The following is a 20,948-nucleotide window of genomic DNA, read 5'->3' as shown; positions in this document are numbered from 1 at the left end:
AAACTGATAGGTTTTGCTCCTAGTTACAAATCAGTTATGGCAAATACGCTTCTTCAACCAATTTGGAACGATTTCTGAGACGGATTAAATCTCTGCTTTTGCGTTAAAAGCGTGAATTATATCCCGCGTTAATTGTCCCAAATTGGCCAAATGGCAGCCTTTAAACTCCCATAATTTCACAGAAAACGATCACAGTTGAAATATTTTTTCAATTTTGAGCTCAGGACAACAATATTTTTTTAAAAATCCTGTCAAAAGTGGCTAGTTAAAAAGTCGAATTTTGTCTGAAGAAAAAAAAACAAACACCGAGCACAATAATTTCGTTACTTTCGTTACGAAAGTCGGAACAAAAGACGTTTTTTGAGATAGCTGATAGTTAGTTTCGTGGTCTTTTAACGATCCAATAGTGTCCGAGTTATTTATAGCGGTGAGTGTGCGGATCATTACAGTTGATCGAATCAGTATTGAGTTTTCGGGCGAAATAGCGTTTTTCTTAATTTTTTGTCGTGAGGAAAGGTGTCTCGGTTAAGCGATGTAGAATGATTTTGGTGGGTTCATTATTGTTCCGACTTTCGATATGAAAGTAACGGAATACTTGTGCTCGGGTGGATTTTTTTTCTTCAGACAAGTTTCGACTTTTTGACTTGTTTGGGACAATTATCGCGCGATATATTTCACGCTATTATCACGTAAGCGGAGATTTAATCTGTCCTTGAAATTGTTGCAAATTGGTTGAAAGAAGCTTATTTGCCATAATTGATTTGTTACAAGGAGCGAAATCTATTTTTTTTGTACTTTAAATGGCGTGTGGTGCGATGATTTTCATAGACAAAATTTCAAATTTTAGAATTTTATTTTTCTTTTTATTTCATTTCATTTAATTTTTCTCGTGTTATTTATCTTATTACTGCTCCATAAACCCTTAAAGGCGGTCGGAACATTCAGGGCTTCGCCCTGATACGTGCACTCTTGTTTCCTATTCGTAATGATTCTAGAGGATTATTAAAATTTTTAAATAAATCCAGTTGTAGGTCTGGGTATGAATTATGCTCGAACAATTTTAAATCATATTTGTTAGGTACATGTACATCATATAGTAAATACCCTACGAAAAGTGGAACGTGACATTGAAGAAGAAAATTACGTGCTGGTTTTCGATGATCATAATACTGCCTTGTCTGCCTGGTGCTGGTGATTTTGTATAGGTGAGGTAACTGTGGATTTTGTGACAATGATGTTACTGAGTGAGTAGTTGCATTAGTAGTAATTGTATTTACAAAAGTTGTATCATTAAAAATGTTCCGAAGCGCCTCTTTTTTCAGTTATCAGAGTTAGAGGTAGTGTCCGTTGAATATGAAGTTAGGTGTAGGTTTTTATCATTTCAATTAGAAAATCCGATGATTATCTCTTTGATCCAAAACATCCCAAGCAAGCCAGACGATTTTAATGTTTGTCATCAAAAAATATGTTCGGGCATTAAGCATAAAAATCTTTTAAGCATGAAAATAAATTATAATTTATCTTTTAAGCATAAATAAAAATTAAGCATAAAAAGTTTGGTGGGCATACATAAAAATCTTTCAGATGATACAGAGAATTCGTTCAAAAAACGTTGTTTAGAAAATCCGCAAAAATCAGCATAAAACACTCTCTTAAGTAAAATGTTCTTTTATGGCGTATGGCCAACAAGTAGGCATGTCATACAGTAGACACGCCGTTAGCCAATCAGAAACGAGATAAGAAAAGAAACGTATGAAATAATTACCTAATTTGATTCTGATTGGCTTATGACCAGCCTACTTTTTGCTTCTTAAACTTGTTTCACACATCCAATCATTAGTTGTTTATATTTTTTGTAGATTTGAAAAACTGAAGTTTTAATTTTAATGTTCCAGATAATGAATAAAATTGAATGGACAAAAACATCAATTTTGTTAATTTAATTCTAATTTGGTATACAGCAAAGTCGCGTTAATCTGAAGATTCGGGTTTTTGTATTTAAAAATATTTGTGAACGCAAATACGGTAAAATTGTAAAATGAAATAACAACAAAAGATGGCTAGTCGTTTTTGTTTGTGCTTGAAATTGATTTCTGTAGACGCATCCAGGTAAATCTATGATGAACTTACTTGAACTGCACTTGAACTAACCTACGGCGTTGCAACTAAGGTTCCTAAAAGTGACAACGGGCCACTCGAAGAAGAAGTTGACGCTCTCGCTGACCGATTGGCCGAATCGGTTGGATGCATACACTGATAAGGTATAGAGATTGAAATCAGCTTTCCCAGTCCAGTCCAAGTAACATAAACCACTACTCCTGCTACATCCCCGTGACCCTGGAAACATTTTGGCACTCCGAACAAACGTTTTGTAATCATAAAAAAGGCTGCAGGGCTGCGGACCTTCAAAAAAAGTTGACGTGTTTCAAAATCATTTTTCAGCCGTTTTTCAGTTTTTTGTTCATTTTGAAAATCAACTTTTCCTCTTTTTTTTCTTCAAAAGCTTATTGGAAAACATTAAAAACAAATAAAATACTATCAGAGAATTGTTCATTGGAATATTTCAATTCTAGGAGTAACTAATTTCTTTCTAAAAAGTTTCAAAAGAGTCTTCAAAAAATTGAAGAAAATTTACAATAAAACAAGGACAGCCGATTACTTTGCAAAGTACATTTTTTTAAATTAATGTGGTTTTTTCTGTGTGGTGTGATGAAAAGATCTAAACAAAAAACTAGAACTCACACAAACTCGAAAGTCAAAATAGAATAAGCAAATTGGACAACAAAATGAATAGAAAACCAAAAAAAAATCAATTTGAATAAAAAATTCCTCCCAATTTACCTTACAAAATTAAGGAGATGCGTGAGCCAAAAAATGGATGAGAAGTTCTATCCTGGTCTAAATCTTCCGAAGAATGACCAGGTCATTCATTTGAGATACGGAGTTGCTTTTTGTCTCATAATTAGACAATTTTTTTCTATATTCTTTTGTCTTATAATCAGACATAAAGAGGGTTCTCAAGTTTCGTAGGCCTGAAAATAATGCACACCCATTAATTTGTTTCCAAGAAAGGAACAGACTCGATTTTAATTTACGCAACTCATAACTCATAAGAATAAAAAACCCATCTCTGGAAGAACACCAATCTCGTAGAAATAATCTTCAAAGTGAGTATTGGCATCATTAAGTTCCTGAGTGAAAAGAAATCAAGCATGTGGAGTTTTTACATACATCCAAACAAGTTTGGATTTCATACATAAAATAAAACGTATGCCAAATTTCTCCATTCTTTCAAACTTGACACTGGTTTATAAAATGCACAAAAATTGTATATTTTTTTCTAATTTTAAGCCTAAAAACACTTTTTCTACTATTGCTACACGCAAACCACTTGAATAACCTGAAGAAAATAAATAAATCAAATCCTTGTGATTTTCTAAAACCAACCGGCGATATTGGCCGAAGGATTCGGAGACAAGTTTAGATCAATGTCGTCAATCAGTCCAAGAAGTTGTATCTGGACAGTAATGTTTTGAGTCGCATCGGTTCCAGTGATAGGATACTTTCTAATAGTCTTGGAACCAAACTCAAGTTTTCGGTAGGGCACAGAAGTAATTTTAGTGAACCAGGTTCCAGGCATTCCCAAATAGAAAGGCCTCAAAGTTATGGACACGTCACAGCCTTCTGCAATGTTTGCAATTAAACACGGCTCATTTGGGTCACAATTTTCTACGTCATTAAAATCAGCGTTCTCGCAATATTTTTCCTGGTAATCATCCACGGGATCTTTATTGAAATCATAATACTCATTCGCAAAATAATTCCACCCGCTGATCGTGTAGTTGGAAATCTGGCCGACAAAAGACGGTCTTAAGTGCATCAGACCAAGCTGCAGGTTTGTCTCAAGTTTAAACCCAGTGAAAAAACCAATTCTGTTTATTTCGTATACCGTCTCATAGCTATCTTTTTCACCTTTTACTGTTACGAACAAGAATGCATCGCCGTTAGCGAGATTGGCAGAAAAATGAAGCTTGACTTCTTTTCCGAACGGTACTTCTTCATTTAAGATAACAGTCTCGGTTTGCTGGATAACCGTGTACACTATACTATCACAGGTGCCCAATGTTCCAAGTACGTAATCCACAGAAGCAGAGCTCTGTATGCTTTTTCTTAGAAGCAAAGTCTCGGCGCATTGAGACACAAATTCGACAGTGGAACTCTCTCTTTCGCTACCTCGGCCGAAAACTACAGCGGTTATTTCATACCTTGTTCCGGGGTCGATCGGAGCGAAACTCCATTCCATCATTTTGTCTAATTCAAACATGTTTGACGTCATTCGAGAAGGCTGAGGACTGATTGTCATTTGAATCTTTTCGTACGAGCCGTATAGCATCACATTGCCTTTAACGGACGACGTGGTAACGTCGTTGACATAAGTTTCAGGCCAGGCTACTTTAGTCTCAGCTGTGATGGCCCAAACATCGAATATTAGATAGTCAGAATCCAGGGACCAGAACTCTACGGTGTACTGAGTTCCAGGATCCAAAAAATGGGTAGTTAAGTGTTCAGTGTTTCCCGAAAAAGGCATAAAAAATGAATCCCGATTGCCAATATTTATTGCAGCGAGAGCGTTTTGCGACGCAAGAGCGTCGAGAAACCACGATACGTCAATTGAAGTGTTTGTAATTTTGGTAACATTCGCGGCCAAAATTCGAGGTTCAACGTGACCTGAAAACATCATTTTGGTAAAAAGAAATTTTTTATCATGATTCAAAGCAAACAAAATAAAAGCACAGAAGATAATTCAGTTAGATATTTTCACCTATAACACTCATTTTAGTTTCAGTAACAATTAAATAAGATGTTTCAGCCAGGGCGGATTTATGGGGGGGGGGGGGGGGGTTGGACGCTTTTTTCTTCTCAGGGATTCGACCCCCTGCCGACCCAAAGGGTCCCCTTTATACTATTTTGAAATAACCATTTTTAGTGACAGACCCTAAAAATTTTCTAAAGGCGCCTTTGGCGCCAATATATATCAAAATATAATTTAAACGGTGCAGCGATTTTTTTTAATCAAAATTTTCCAAAAACTGCCTAAAAAACGGCTTTTCGGCTTGTTCTTTCAAAATTTTGCCTGCGGCACAAACATTTTGGCCAAAACAGGGTCTTTGTAGTGCTTTAGGAGAGCTCGGAAAATCAATTTGATTGACCTTAAAAAATCGACAAAAATTTTCGATTTTTTTTTTAAATCCGCCCTCTCGAGAAAATCCTAGATCCGCCCCTGGTTTCAGCTGATCATCAGCATAATTAGATTAAGATCTTCTTACGTCCGAAAATGAGGGTTCCACAAACGTAAGTACTAGCTGTTGGAGGAACTGCATTACTCTCTTCTCGGACGGGTTCTGCAATTTTCACATACTTAGCAGAGGTTAAGCCATCGCAGCCAATCACAGAAAAGTTAGAATTGGTTGCGTCTTCGGGACACCCACAGTAAGTACATACATCACCTTCAGTGCAGTAATACACCTCGAGATCAGCAAACGAGCTCAAATCTGAAATGATACAAGCGTTTTGTATTAAGAAGACTCCCTAATTATTACGATTGCCCTTTTCAAATGTTTTGGGATTGAAAGAAAAAGTAATTGGAGAAATTGGAGAAAAATCGAGCCAGAAAGTCCACCTTTTGAAAAATTTGCAACCCACCCCTAAAATCCACACACTCAAAAGTTAACTAGATTAATTGCAACTATTTCTTTGTTACATTTTGCAAAAAAAAGTCATTATAAATGTAGTTTAGGAGGTCTAGATAGAGCTAGGACATCTAACCAGTAGGTGCACTCGGTGCCAGCAGCATTACATGAGACACGTACTTCGGCTCATCGAACGACAGTTTCAACTCTGCGTTGTTGCTTGTCGGCATATTGGCCGATTTCGACATTGCTAAACATGAATGTGGATTTTGTGCTTCCTCTCCTCCTATGTTGGATATTTCGGACTCCCAGTTGGTATTTGAGCCGAAATAATCAGTAGCAGAAGACTGCAGTCGTTTTTTGCCGGTTGGAGAAACTACAGAACAAAACAAATGGAACCAGTTTGAAACAAGTATTTATAACATATCCACTTATATTCTGGATAACTATCACCGTAAAATACTTAGAGTAACCAATCATGATTCATAAACTGAATCTTAAAATAATTTGTAAGGCTGAAACTATTTATAGTTTCAGCAAGAAAAAAAATTAACTCAGCAAACAGTTGCTCTTCGTCTCCTCTAACCTCGCAAGAATAACACTATATACTGATCTATTGAGACTAGGAAAAATGAGAAAGATCAAGATCAATCTATCCGGCTGAAAATGAGATAGCGTGACGAACAGATGGCGTAGCGTATCCGAAATTACTCTATGAGAAAGCCACCCGGACTTAGTTTTGTCTGGTGTGACCAAACGAGTTTCGAGCAGACCTATACTAATTTGGATTAAGAAAAGACAAACATAGAACAGACAAATTAGATTAGAAAAAAGTAACAAAATGATTAACCAAATCGAAAATAATATTAGCTTTTTTCCACGTCTCACTAAGTCGAATCAAATCCAGCCATTATTAATGCTGAAGCCAGGTCACATCCAGGGCAAGAAATCGAACCTCTTCATCATGACACAAAAAAGCAGGCTACAAGGATTGTTTACCTACAAGACTATTTATGCAGTAAAATTCTACTCATTAAATTGAACGGTAAAAATAGAGCTTTAAATTTCTATATAAAGCAGTAAATTTAAATACAATCTACCATTTGTTTTATAAACAAAAACCTCGTCGACGACAAGTTTTCCAACTACCTCAAAACCTTGATATCAGCAGAACTTTTGTAAAAACTTTTAAAAATTAAATCTATGTTGAATTTACAAAAAAAAACTAGTTAGTAAAAACAGTTTATGGTTATTTTTGAATAAGTTTTTTGATTCCTTGCTTCTCGAGGACCTTCTCTGTTATTAGTCTTCTTCATCTAACACAAACAACAGATTTGAAACGATTAACTTAAATTTAATTCAGGATCATCAAAACCTTTCTTGGATATTTGATCATTTTTTAATCCATAAAGTTTCAATTGAATATTCTCAAGGATTTTTGTATGTTGAATTTACAAAAAAGAAAACTAGTTAGTAAAAACAGTTTATGGTTATTTTTAAATAAGTTTTTTGATTCCTTGCTTCTCGAGGACCTTCTCTGTTATTAGACTTCTTCATCTAACACAAACAACAGATTTGAAACGATTAACTTAAATTTAATTCAGGATCATCAAAACCTTTCTTGGATCTTTGACCATTTTTTAATCCATAAAGTTTCAATTGAATATTCTCAAGGACTATCCTTGTTTATCTTAAAACCTTAATTTTATCAGGGGCTGCCCTTAAACTTCAATCTTTAACCTTAACCTTCAATCAGGGGCTACCCTTGGATCTTAAAACCTTAACTTAAAACACAAATCCTAAACTTTCATTCACAACTGTAATTTTGTTTTTATTTAAAACTTAGATCGTCAAGGCTTGCATTGGAATATTGAATAATTTCACCCACACCTCTTGAAACTAGTGTCTAACGACCTCAAACTTCGATTCACACTCCAACCCTTATACAAGATCCAAGACTAACTCAAGAATTCATTTAACTTTAATGAAATTTGCAAACCTACTTACAGTTTAGACAGCAGGTAAAAATCTTGCTTTACCAGATTTACTTAGTAGAAAACGCCACCAGATTTACTTAAAAGAAAAACAACCGTAAAAAGACCACCAAATTGTTTTTTTTTGTGCAAAAGATGAGATATCAGCAAGCAAATAAGCAGTTAAAAATGACACCAACAACAAGCAGATTAATCACCTAGAACAATTTTCATTTTGTTTAGAATGTCAAAACAACCAGTATGAAGTCAATTTTACAGGAAACGAGACATTTAAACCCATACCATATTCCTCGTGTATAAAAACAATACTTAATTAGGAACCAAAAAATCAACTCCTCAACGGAACAAAGTATTTCCATTAATAAAAAGAAAGATCTAATAGATACAATAGTGTCATCTGGATCGTCAGAAATTAAAAAAAAAACACATTAATTAAAGTATTTGAGTTAATAAACCCTATTGACAATATACCTCTATCATCTCGGTTTTTTGAAAGTTTTTCCTGCCATGCACAGTTGAACTATGACCGACCTATTTAAAAAATTTCGAAACCTCGACCATGTCATTCGCAAAATGAAATCTTGGCATAAAAGCAAATGTTTTTAGATACCTTTTTTTGAGGTTTTTCAACTATTTTTGCCGGGAGATCAAGTATACTAAGGTTTAGTACTTTGTCGTCCAATTTTTACAAAATCTTCGTTTCTCAAACTTTGGCTGTTCATCGCGACAATATTACAAGTTCAATTGAGGTATCCCAAGAAGCTGCACACGTAAAACAACTCATTGCTTGAAAACATAATATAAGTTCAAGTAGCAGGACTCGATGGTTTTATTTTATTTTATAGTTCGGAGCACCCTTTTTTCTTGTGGAATCCAGTGAAACTTGTTTTGGCCATTGAACCCGAATTCCAGAAAAAATTGCTGAATTCTATTGGCATTTGATGGTTCTTGCGGCTGGATTCCAAAACTTGCCAGCGGATTTTGAATTCGACAAGCTGTTTTGGGATGAGAAATATAAACTTGTGCGGCTGATACATTCGATGAGAAGTTTAGACTGTTTTTTAAGCCTTTTCTGCAAATCTTCAAGCATAGACAGATCTTTAAACATAGACAACTCAAAAGACAGCGTAATAGCGTTTGGGTCCTGAGTTTTGAAATTTGATTTTTTAAATAAACAAGACTGCTCGTATCAGGGCGAAGCCCTGAATGTTCCGACTGCTTTTTAAGGTTTATGGAGCAGTTTTAACCTTACAAAAATTAAATGTTAAAAAATAAAAAGAAATTTTTTTTCTAAAATTTCAACTTTTTTATGAAAATCATCACACGCAATATAAAGTACAAAACAATGGATTTCGCTCCTTTTAGCAAACCAATAATGGCAAGTAAGCTTCCGTCAACCAATTTGGAACGATTTCTAACACGGATTAAATCTCCGCTTACGCTTAAATAGCGAGAAACATATCGCGCGTTAATTGTCCCAAATTGGCCAAAATGTCAATCTTTAAACCCCCATAACTTTACGAAAAATAATCACAGGTGAATTTTTTTTTCAAATTTAAGCTCAAGACAACACTACTTTTCTAATGATATAAAAAAATCCTTTCAAAAATAGCTAGCTAAAAAGTCGAAGTTTGTCTGAAAAAAAAAATCACCACGAGAACAAATTTTCCGTTACTTTTTTTACGGAAGTCAGAACAAAAATGTGTTTGTCGAATGCAATGAAAAGTTGCAGAACCAATTAAAAAGTCAGGAAATCAGCGAAAAAAATAGCGTAATGAATCTGGAATCCACTGACACATGCTGGAAAGCAGTGACGTTCAATGAAATTCGCTGCAAATTCGGAACACAAAATTAATATGCTAAATCAATTGTCTCTGAATTCCACGTTGCCGCTGGGTTCTACATTTGTTCGCGCTAGCTTAAAGACTGCTTCTAGTATATATTAATACAAGACTGCTCGTATGGCGGCGAAGCCCTGAATGTTCCGATGCCTATTAGGGTTTATGGAGCAGTAATAACATAAATAGCATTAAAAAAAATAAATGTGATGAAATAAAACAAAAAAAAACCTAAAACTTATAGTTTTGTTTATAAAAATCATCTCCCCACACGCCATATAAAGTACAAAAAAATAGATTTCGCTCTTTGCAACAAATCATATATGGCAAATAAGTTTCTTTCAACCAATTTGGATCAATTTCAAGGACAGATTAAGTCTCCGCTTACGTGTTAATAGCGCGAATTATATCGCGCGATATTTGTCCCAAACAAGTCAAAAAGTTGAAACTTGTCCGAAGAAAAAAAAATCCACCCGAGCTCAAATATTTCGTTAATTTTGTATCGAAAGTCGGAACAATAATAAACTCACCAATATCATTCTAAATCACTTAACCGAAACACACTTCCTCACAACAAAAAATTAGGAAAAAACGCTACTTCGCCCGAAAACTCAATACTGAATCGATCAACTGTTATGATCCGCCGCATACTCACCGCTATTAAAAACTCGGACACTAGTGGATCGTATAAGAATCATGAAACTAACTATCAACTATCTCAAAAAACTTCTTTTGTTCCGACTTTCGTAGCGAAAGTAACGGAAAATGTGTGCTCGGGGTGGGTTTCTTTTCTTCAGACAAAGATTTTCGACTTTTTAACTAGCCATTTTTGACAGGATTTTTTAAAAAGAATTGTTATCCTTAGCTTAAAATTGAAAAGATATTTACCTGTGATCTTTTTTTTTAAATTATGGGGGTTTAAAGGCTGCCCTTTTTTTGCCAATTTGGGACAATTAACGCGGGATATAATTTGCGCTTTTAACGTGAAAGCAGAGATTTAATTCGTCTCAGAAATCGTTCCAAATTGGTTGAAGAAGCGTATTTGCCATAATTAATATTTTACTAGGAACAAAATCTATTACTTTGTACTTTATATGGCGTGTGCGGGGATGAACTTCACAAAAAATTTAAAATAAAAAAATCATTTTGTTCTATTACATTTAATTTGACTCAAAAATAGTCAAATATTCCGTTACTTTCGTATCGAAGTCGGAACAATAATTCCATTCGATGCATTTCCTAACTAATTGAAGGTATAGACTGAGAAAATTGATTTTTAAAATATTTGGCTGAGTTTTTGCAGCTCACGGTGGATCAAATTTTGTAGATTAAGAAAAGAAATGATTTATAGTCTCACGATGGACACCGAACAGATCGATTTCGCAAAGAGCTATGTCCAATCCCGACTGCGTTTCCGTGCCAGAGACCAGCTCTTCCCCGTGTATTTCCACCTCAACAGTCTTCCCCTCTTTATCACACCTGACGTAGATCCACTGACCTCTCTTCACATTCGAAGTCATGACATCTTGACATTTTTCACAATTTCCGTACGAGTCGAAGTCACACACGGTCACGTTGATAGTTGATCGGTTGAGGCCGTCTAAAATTAGTTCAAAAATACTGCTTAATAAAAAAGGTATTTGGAAAGCTGTATTCTTGTTATATAGCTCTACATTCATGTATGAAGGAATCGAGCTTATTTCAAAAGAAAAGTTATATACCGTTTTTTTTAACAGAGATGTTATTAATTATTCGGAAAAGCAATATTTTGAAAAAACACACAAATTTTGAGCGAAGTTCGAATCTCACAAAAAATCCCAGAATGCCTTTTTGTAGAGCTCACGACCACTTTGATTTTTGGGAATCAGCAAAATGAGTCTGGTTGATTTTCAGTAAATACTGGTCGAAAGCTTACAAATGCAAAATTTGATTTAAAAAAGGTAGAGAAAAACTTCCACTTCCAAGATGCAGCAACCTCTTTTTCAATTATAAGTTCTTTAGGTTAAAAAACGACTAATTCTGCGAAGCTAGGCTGCTATATTTATTTCTATAAACTTTATATACTTTCAATATTTTAAATTTTTTTTTTAAGTTCCGGTTCTTTTCAATTGAACACAAATTCAAATGAAGGAGTGTTTGAAGTTTCAGTTAAAAATTGGCCATAAGTCCTAAAAATTTTAATCCCGAGTTTTGATGATATGTTTGAAAACTTTACAACAAACTAATGAAGAATCGATGATTTTCAGATTTAGGACAACTTATAAATTTTCTTGGATTGTCTCAAATTGCACAACACACTCAAAACAAGGCTTTCCAAATAATTATCGAATGTGCTCCAAGCTCAGATGTAGTTCGAAGTTAGTTAAATGAATAAATGTTCCGACTTCCGAAGAAAGTGACCGACTATCTTGCTATTTTCTTCTTCCGAACAATTTTGACATTTAACCAGATTTTATCTCAAAACTTTTGATATCCTGAGCTTAAAATTAGAACGATGATTTTTATAACAATTTGACTTATCAGGGATTCGATTTTGCCACTGTAATTTGGGATAACAAACGCCCGATATACTTTGTGCTATTAAAGCGTTAGCTGCAACTTATGCCGGCTCACAAATTGCTTCAAAATTAAGCGTGGCATGTAAGTTGTTTTATTAAAACTATAAGATGTGCTAGTTCATTCTTTTGTTTAATTATCAACTTTTACTTGTTTTTTTTTTTCATTATTTCAATATGATTTCTGTAAACACTGGGGAAATTCACAGTATCTCTAGGCCGGCCTCTCTCGCTATCGTCCTTCGTACCGCCGCAATACGTTCCCTTTAATACTGCGGTCAGTGGGGTCTAATTCCCAGTACTGTTTACAATATGGAAGGGTTCAATTGGCGGTTGGCTGCTCTGTACTGCACTATGTTGCTTGCCCCGTGATCTGTACTCTTTCGACTGTATCTCACTCGTCAATCAATAATCGATCGCAACAACAATTTCAATAATAAATATGAATTAAGAAATGAATATAACCAAACACAGAATAGCCTATAATCGGCTGAAATATAAATTAACCGTTCAATTAAGGAAAAGGTCTGCGATTCTTAATAACTAACAAGCTGCCTCCAGCAGTTTATCAATTTTCCAATCTCCACTATCTTTCCTGAAATACCCTCTGAACTCCACTCTATTCCCCAAAGTGTTTTTTAAAAAATCACCTAACCCTACAAATTTACAACTTTCATGAACTGCGTAAAGGTCGTCAGGATCGTTCATACTTTAATCTATTCACCCTGAGTTTTAGTTAGAGATCCGACATTCCGTATAAGTCTTAACATATGACTATGTGCCTCCTACGCAGCGTTCCACTTCATAACTTCAACGCGATCGCATTAATCTAAATGCCAAGTTCAAAATGCCAATCAAAGCTATGCTGAACAAATAAAAAAGCAGTTTCAACTTAATTCAAGTTATGTTTACATATCAAAAAGCCCAAGGTTTTTATTTATTTTTCCCGTATCTTTTCCCTTTCCCATGGCAAAACCCCAGGGAACTTAATTTCCCGTTCATCATAATCCAAAAATTCCCATACATAACCTATTCAAATTGGTTCCATTGACGCTTTTCTATTCATAGTTCATTCAGCAAACCAAATTGAGCCCAATGTTTGCTTAGCTTACTCTTAATAGTTCCGACACTATACCATAACTCATTATGCCAAGATATTCCATCAATTTCAAAGAAATGCCTAACCAATTCCACATACAGGCAAATCACTAATCCCAGATTCATAAGATAGTCAATTAACCCTCCTAACTACCAAGCATGCGAATTGGGCTAATTTTTGGTGTTAATTTAAAGGGTTTTGGTCTAAAACCCAAAAGGTCAAATAAAGGTCACCCATGGGTCACCCGGGGATCAAATCCCGTACAATGGATTCGGGGTCACATGAGGGTCATGCCTAAGTTTCATCCATATCCAACAATACTTCCCAAGTTATTCCATTCTTTAGGTCCATTATCACACTTCCCAGAAAAGGTCAATTAGAACCGGAAAGGTCAACTGGGAACTAAGATTTACAGGGACCCTTTTTTCAGGGTGGGTCATACAGCACATGAGTGCCATAAAATCGATATGCCCACGCTCATTATTTTACAACAACCGCCTCTTAGCACCTCCAGGGGATGATTTTCCGAAGTGCTAATAGCCCGTGCCATTATCACCCAATCGGGTCATCATCCTAACATACGATTGACCATCTTTGTAAGTTTCAGAAATAGCCTCCGGAAGTTGGTTGGGGTTTGTTTGTTTAGAGCGTAAATCGGGCCGGGGTGACCTTGGGATTCCGAAACTCCAAACTTAAACTTCCCTCACCCAGGGCTACCTACTACATACATAAAAGTGAACTCACTCGGACCAATAGTTAAGGATTTCAAGCGGTGCCATTTGCACTTCCGGGAACAGTTATCACTCAATCCCGGGGGCCGGGTGGGTCCGGTTCTTTGCATGCCCGGGTCAAATCATCCCTAGTATCACTCCACAGAATTGGGGGGGGGGGGGGGGGTTTCTCGGAGATATTCCACTCCCCATTTTCATTTAAGAAAGGGATTAATTCCTCGCTATCTGAGCAAATACATAGCTACTTTAATATTTACCGGTCGATCATCAAGTTGCTTAGTAAACATTCAATTTACCTTATTACATATTAATCATTTCATCATAGCTACCATTGATTTTGGAACATGTACCAAAATTTTCCAATACTTTCAAGCCGATTCCAAAGGGAAGGATGATATTGTCCGCCCGCTTTCCCGTAACCAACGGAAAAATTTCCGCTTAAAGATAGAGAAATTTTCCATTCTCGATCGTACACTATGCCGAGACGGGAAAATCGTTCTACACGGACTTGACGTCACTCCCGTGCTACGCAACTTACACAAATCGGCAATAGAACACCAGGGAAACTGCCGTGGATTACATCGAGAAGCACATTCGAGGTATTTTATTGAATGGAACCTCCTAGTTAGTTGCCAAAATGTCTGCTTCGAGTGTATAGAGTGTGCAGAAGCCAGGATGATTTTATCTGACGAGGTCCTCATGCGGCACTTAACGGCCAAGACACGCGAACGAATATGCCGAACGATTATGACGCCGGTGAAGAAAGCAAAGACAAATTGTTCGCATAAACCTCGCGTCCCTGTCTTCGTAGCCGGGAAGAAGCCTATCGCCACCCAGGACGGCGATTCGCTAACGTCCTTACCAACGAACCAATTACAGTTGAAGGTGCCTGCACTCTTTCTTCCTGTTTACTGGATTGCGTAGATTACCTCATCACCGGGAGAAAGGTACAGTTGTACCGCCTGCAACGGACCTTAGAGGATCGGCAATCGCTCGAACGAAAGCGGTTAGACTCCTTCTATTACCCTTATCACGATACCGGCAAAACGTTTCTATCCCGGGGTCATCGATTCCGACATGCACCTGCTCGCCAAAATGTTTGGGGTACATATATACGAGTACCAGACCAACCTAAGTCCCCCTAAATGGAATTACATCGCGGGGAATAAACACGGCCAAAACGGGGAGGAAGCTATCTACCTCCAATACTGGCTGCAACTTGAGGGGGTCTATAAGGGGGAGGGACATGTAGCCATCATTGTTGTGATGCGTCCAAAAATAACATAATTTCACCCAAAAATCACATCAGAATTCATCATTCATATTATTACCTATATCCACATATTACCTCATTTTCATCCTGTTATTTAATTTCGACCAATTTGGGTATCCATTATTCACATGCTTCGATTCGTTCAACTCTTGCAAATATTTACTACGAATTTTTACCAGTTTATAGGACGTTCGAAATTGAGCTATGCGGATCATTCAAAATTGAATCATCGCTACAATCAATTGCATCAAAACGTGAGTAAGCTTCGTTATAACTTTCAATAATTTGTTTGGAATAATTTCTAACCTGTGTTTTAGCCCACGTTTTCACTAACCTAGAAACAACGGCACTTGTCCTATTTAGACTCACGATCAAACTACCAATGTCCCGAAGTAAATTCGTCTGGAACCTTGATCCTATAAGAGGTTCTGCCCGGATTTCCCTTGCTTCTTCTGGGTCCGGACCCGAGAAGCCGGAGGAACTTCCACGCCAGGTGTCCCAAATCAAAGTCGCTGCCCACATGGGGAATACCAGGGGCGATTATGGCGTGTCACCCCTCTTTATCCGGTTCGTGGGGGAGGAAGAGCTCGACGAAACGACTCCCTATTCGGGGGGAGCCCGGTTGCGCGGGATTTAGCCAGCAAGCTGGGCGAGTTTGCAAAGAACCTGGGCCCTCGCCGCAGGGTATTAGCTGGAGATATCGGGGAGGTTTGCTCCCTCATAGAGCTGGTCTCGGAAAACTATGAGAGATTTCTATGAACTGGAAACTCCCCTAAATTTCTATAAATTTGATGTCGAACGATTTTAATAATTCAATCTATCGGTAAAGTATTTTCCGGCTATATAAGTTTAAGTAGAATTACCTATTCTACAATTTCTGTTTCACTGTTAATAAAGAATGTCAGAATATCCTTAATTTGAGCAGTCGAGCAGTCATGATTGAAAACTTAAATCTTAATCGAGGAAAGTGCGGAATATTTTGGTATGGTTATTTTTATTCTTCAAATATCGACTTCTAACTGATAGGTTTTGAGTAAACGTTTGTTTACCATCTAAAATTTAAGTTTGTTTACCATCTAGCACCTGCAATTTAAAAATAAAATGTACCGGTGATCACTTTTTGCTAGAGTATAGTGGTTTGAATATGGGACTACTTTGACGACAAATATTCAAATTGCGATAGTTAATCGGCAAAATTTTTCGTCTTATTCACGCCTGAAGCGACCATTAAATCCTTCTACAATGAACTGACGCAATCAGTTTGCTTTTATTATAACATATCAGAACCACGGGCGTCTACAAACCGCTGACTTAGAGTACCCTTTCGAACCGTTCTAGGGCGGTTCACTTGGAAAATGTTAATTTTTGGGGCATTACAACCACTTGAAAACTGCACCAAGGTTACGTTCCTTCACGATTCATGGTTGGGGTCTGTTTGTAAAACGTCTCACCAGGAAAATCAGGGTCGTATGTGTTGAGTAGAGCCAACGTCTCCACGTAAACAGTGCTCAGAAAACGCAGTGAGATCGTCTCAGGAAGCTCTGGAAGGATATTCATCACATAGCAGCCATCAATGCGATTTGAAGCGGTGTTTTGATCACGCAGAACAGACAAATCATCTATGCAAAAAAATTTAATTAAGGCCAACAAAAATGGCTACTGATCTATTAAAAGTAATGGTCTGTCGTTTATAATTTAAGTTGGTTAGTTTTTTAAAATTTGCGCTCATGATGAATACTCGTAAAGCGAAAATGAGACCGAAGAAGAAAAAATCTGGACCAAATCATCAGTATTTGTGAGGGGCACATTTCATAATTCTTAGTTTTATTAATGCTAATCTATTTCATTTTCAAAGATGTCCTGAGCAATTCAGAGCAATATTTTTGATTAAATGAGCCGAAACACGAGCAATATTTTAAACCAATTTCCCTCAAAAAGTGACAATGGTTATAGCTAAAATAAATGTCTTATCAAAGGAGCGACGCTTCGGGCGTTTATTGGGTTTGTCATTTGGAGTTTTACGGAACCCGTAACAGCAGCTATTTCTTTTGCAGTTTGGGTATGTGAATGGTGGGGTGAGAACATCCTAGAAGGCGGACCTGTGCGAGCTATCAACTGAAGTGTTATTTTGCTCCCAATTTTTGGCTTTTTTCTTTAATTTAAATTTCAAAATTTAATAGCTAAAGGTATTGGACCTCTGCGTCTACAAGTAGTTGGTAATTGTTTCAACCCAGTGTCTTCTTGTTCTTTGAGATGCCTTTTTTTAACACAGAGATGCCTTTTTTTAATACAAGCTCGAGTAATTGGTTCCTAAGCGGCAAAATTTTCGAGAAATTACTTGCAGTTTGTTTTGTCAATAAATTCGTGTCAATCAAAATCTCTGACACATGGGCGGATCTAGGATTTTCTCGAGGTACGTCAAAAAAAATTCAAAACTTTTGTCGACTTTTTTTAGGTCGACCAAATTGATTTTCCGAGCTCTCCCAAAGCAATAATAAGACCCTCGGCAAAATGTTGCGCCGCAGGCAAAAAATTTTGTTGAAAAAACGGGCCAGAAAAGGCGTTTTTGGTCACTTTTCGGCAAATTAGTATATATTGGCGCTGAACGGGCCTTTAGAAAAGTTTTAGGGTACGTCACCAAAAATGGATATCTCAAAATAGTACAAAGGGGGGACACTTTGGGTCGGCAGGGTGTCGAATCCTTCACAAAAACTCAAATTTTGCATGCGTTTTGAAAACTTATAAGTACAAAAAGCATTTTGAAAACTTATAAAGACAAAAAACTTATAAACACATAAATTGCATACCATACAGCATTCATATATGAAAACTATATGATACGCATTTTTCCGACCGAAATTAAAATTATCTTTTTGACAGTAAGTTGATTTTGTTTTCCGACCAAAACTAAAATAGTTTTTTTGACAATAAGTTGTTCTCAATCATTGAAAACCCCTATTAAACTCATTTAAATTTGCCCTAACAAAGTTTCAATTGATTTTTGAGCTTTCTAATTTTTCTCTAAAAAATGGTAACCGTACAATTTGATATATGAAAGCTATATGACAAGCATTTTTCGAACAAAACTAAAATCATGTTTTTAATAGTTAAATTGCTCTTTATCATTGAAATTTCAATAACCTCATTTGTAATTACCAAAACATGTTTTAAGAGAAATTTTTGAAAAAATATATTCTATAACTAATTGCTTATACAACATTTTTCATCCATGAAAATTGTGTGACAAGCATTTTTTCATCCAAAAGTTTTTATCATTTTCCACATTTTCAAAAAAAATTAAATGAGCCAAATAGAATTAAATGTGTATTAAAAATCTTTATTATTTTTATTATTAAAACAGTTTTTAAATTTTGTATCAAAAAATTGATGACAAGCATTTTTTCCATAGACACCATATATGAAATAGTATGATAAGGGTTTTCCTTCTATGAAATTCAACCCGGAAGCTCATTATCAGTCAGGCAAAAACAATAGGGGTTTCTGGATGTGAAGAGAAAGAATGCACTTTTAAGTTTTGGTGTCTCTAAGATGTTTATTTTCAGTCAACCAACATTAAATTTGTTTAAAGGCGCCTTTGATGGGGAGCTTTCGTGAACTAATCTTTCAAAAAATTTCCTGTTGTGCTGAGTTTTGCAGCTCATAAATCCCAAAATTGAGGGGGAGCTTTCGTGGTCTATTTGCATGTTTTGCAGAATTTCAAAAAATTGCTCGTTGTGCAGAAATTTTCATCAACCAGAGTTGACATCCATGCATGGAGAAGGCTTATCATACAATTTCATACAACAAAAATCTTTATCATACAATTCTATACATCAAATTTTTAGAGAAAATGCTTGTCATACAATTTTCATACATTGTCGAAAAATAATAGAAAAAGATGGCAGGGTGTCGAATCCTTCACAAAAAGTCAAATTTTACATGCATTTTGAAAACTTATAAAGACAAAAAGCATTTTGAAAAGTTATAAATACAAAAAAATTATAAACACATAAATTGCATACCATACAGCATTCATATATGAAAACTATATGATACGCACTTTTCCGACCGAAATTAAAATTATCTTTTTGACAGTAAGTTGATTTTGTTTTCCGACCAAAACTAAAATAGTTTTTTTGACAATAAGTTGTTCTCAATCATTGAAAACCCCTATTAAACTCATTTAAATTTGCCCTAACAAAGTTTCAATTGATTTTTGAGCTTTCTAATTTTTCTCTAAAAAATGGTAACCGTACAATTTGATATATGAAAGCTATATGACAAGCATTTTTCGAACAAAACTAAAATCATGTTTTTAATAGTTAAATTGCTCTTTATCATTGAAATTTCAATAACCTCATTTGTAATTACCAAAACATGTTTTAAGAGAAATTTTTGAAAAAATATATTCTATAACTAATTGCTTATACAACATTTTTCATCCATGAAAATTGTGTGACAAGCATTTTTTCATCCAAAAGTTTTTATCATTTTCCACATTTCCAAAAAAAATTAAATGAGCCAAATAGAATTAAATGTGTATTAAAAATCTTTATTATTTTTATTATTAAAACAGTTTTTAAATTTTGTATCAAAAAATTGATGACAAGCATTTTTTCCATAGACACCATATATGAAATAGTATGATAAGGGATTTCCTTCTATGAAATTCAACCCGGAAGCTCATTATCAGTCAGGCAAAAACAATAGGGGTTTCTGGATGTGAAGAGAAAGAATGCACTTTTAAGTTTTGGTGTCTCTAAGATGTTTATTTTCAGTCAACCAACATTAAATTTGTTTAAAGGCGCCTTTGATGGGGAGCTTTCGTGAACTAATCTTTCAAAAAATTTCCTGTTGTGCTGAGTTTTGCAGCTCATAAATCCCAAAATTGAGGGGGAGCTTTCGTGGTCTATTTGCATGTTTTGCAGAATTTCAAAAAATTGCTCGTTGTGCAGAAATTTTCATCAACCAGAGTTGACATCCATGCATGGAGAAGGCTTATCATACAATTTCATACAACAAAAATCTTTATCATACAATTCTATACATCAAATTTTTAGAGAAAATGCTTGTCATACAATTTTCATACATTGTCGAAAAATAATAGAAAAAGATGGCAGGGTGTCGAATCCTTCACAAAAAGTCAAATTTTACATGCATTTTGAAAACTTATAAAGACAAAAAGCATTTTGAAAAGTTATAAATACAAAAAAATTATAAACACATAATTTGCATACCATACAGCATTCATATATGAAAACTATATGATACGCATTTTTCCGACCGAAATTAAAATTATCTTTTTGACAGTAAGTTGATTTTGTTTTCCGACCAAAACTAAAATAGTTTTTTTGACAATAAGTTGTTCTCAATCATTGAAAACCCCTATTAAACTCATTTAAATTTGCCCTAACAAAGTTTCAATTGATTTTTGAGCTTTCTAATTTTTCTCTAAAAAATGGTAACCGTACAATTTGATATATGAAAGCTATATGACAAGCATTTTTCGAACAAAACTAAAATCATGTTTTTAATAGTTAAATTGCTCTATATCATTGAAATTTCAATAACCTCATTTGTAATTACCAAAACATATTTTAAGAGAAATTTTTGAAAAAATATATTCTATAACTAATTGCTTATACAACATTTTTCATCCATGAAAATTGTGTGACAAGCATTTTTTCATCCAAAAGTTTTTATCATTTTCCACATTTCCAAAAAAAATTAAATGAGCCAAATAGAATTAAATGTGTATTAAAAATCTT

At 35.3% G+C, this 20,948-nt stretch overlaps 1 protein-coding gene across 1 annotated transcript in view; it reads right to left on the bottom strand.

Moving 5' to 3' along the window:
- The window catches only part of LOC134846120 (uncharacterized), a 74,564-nt gene that overhangs the window by 18,369 nt on the left and 35,247 nt on the right, over nucleotides 1–20,948 (bottom strand). Inside the window, exons 5-10 of the mRNA XM_063863341.1 lie at nucleotides 16,632–16,799; nucleotides 10,880–11,122; nucleotides 5,827–6,066; nucleotides 5,328–5,552; nucleotides 3,448–4,728; nucleotides 2,152–2,337 (exon numbers count right to left, since the gene is read on the bottom strand). Coding sequence (XP_063719411.1) covers nucleotides 2,152–2,337; nucleotides 3,448–4,728; nucleotides 5,328–5,552; nucleotides 5,827–6,066; nucleotides 10,880–11,122; nucleotides 16,632–16,799 — 2,343 coding nt within the window. The remainder of the gene's footprint in view (nucleotides 1–2,151; nucleotides 2,338–3,447; nucleotides 4,729–5,327; nucleotides 5,553–5,826; nucleotides 6,067–10,879; nucleotides 11,123–16,631; nucleotides 16,800–20,948) is intronic.

Source organism: Symsagittifera roscoffensis, chromosome 5 (genome assembly GCF_963678635.1).
Source record: "Symsagittifera roscoffensis chromosome 5, txSymRosc1.1, whole genome shotgun sequence".
Taxonomy (NCBI): domain Eukaryota; kingdom Metazoa; phylum Xenacoelomorpha; order Acoela; family Convolutidae; genus Symsagittifera; species Symsagittifera roscoffensis.
The sequence above is the reverse complement of the archived record's forward strand: the minus strand, read 5'-3'. Positions and strand labels throughout refer to the sequence as shown.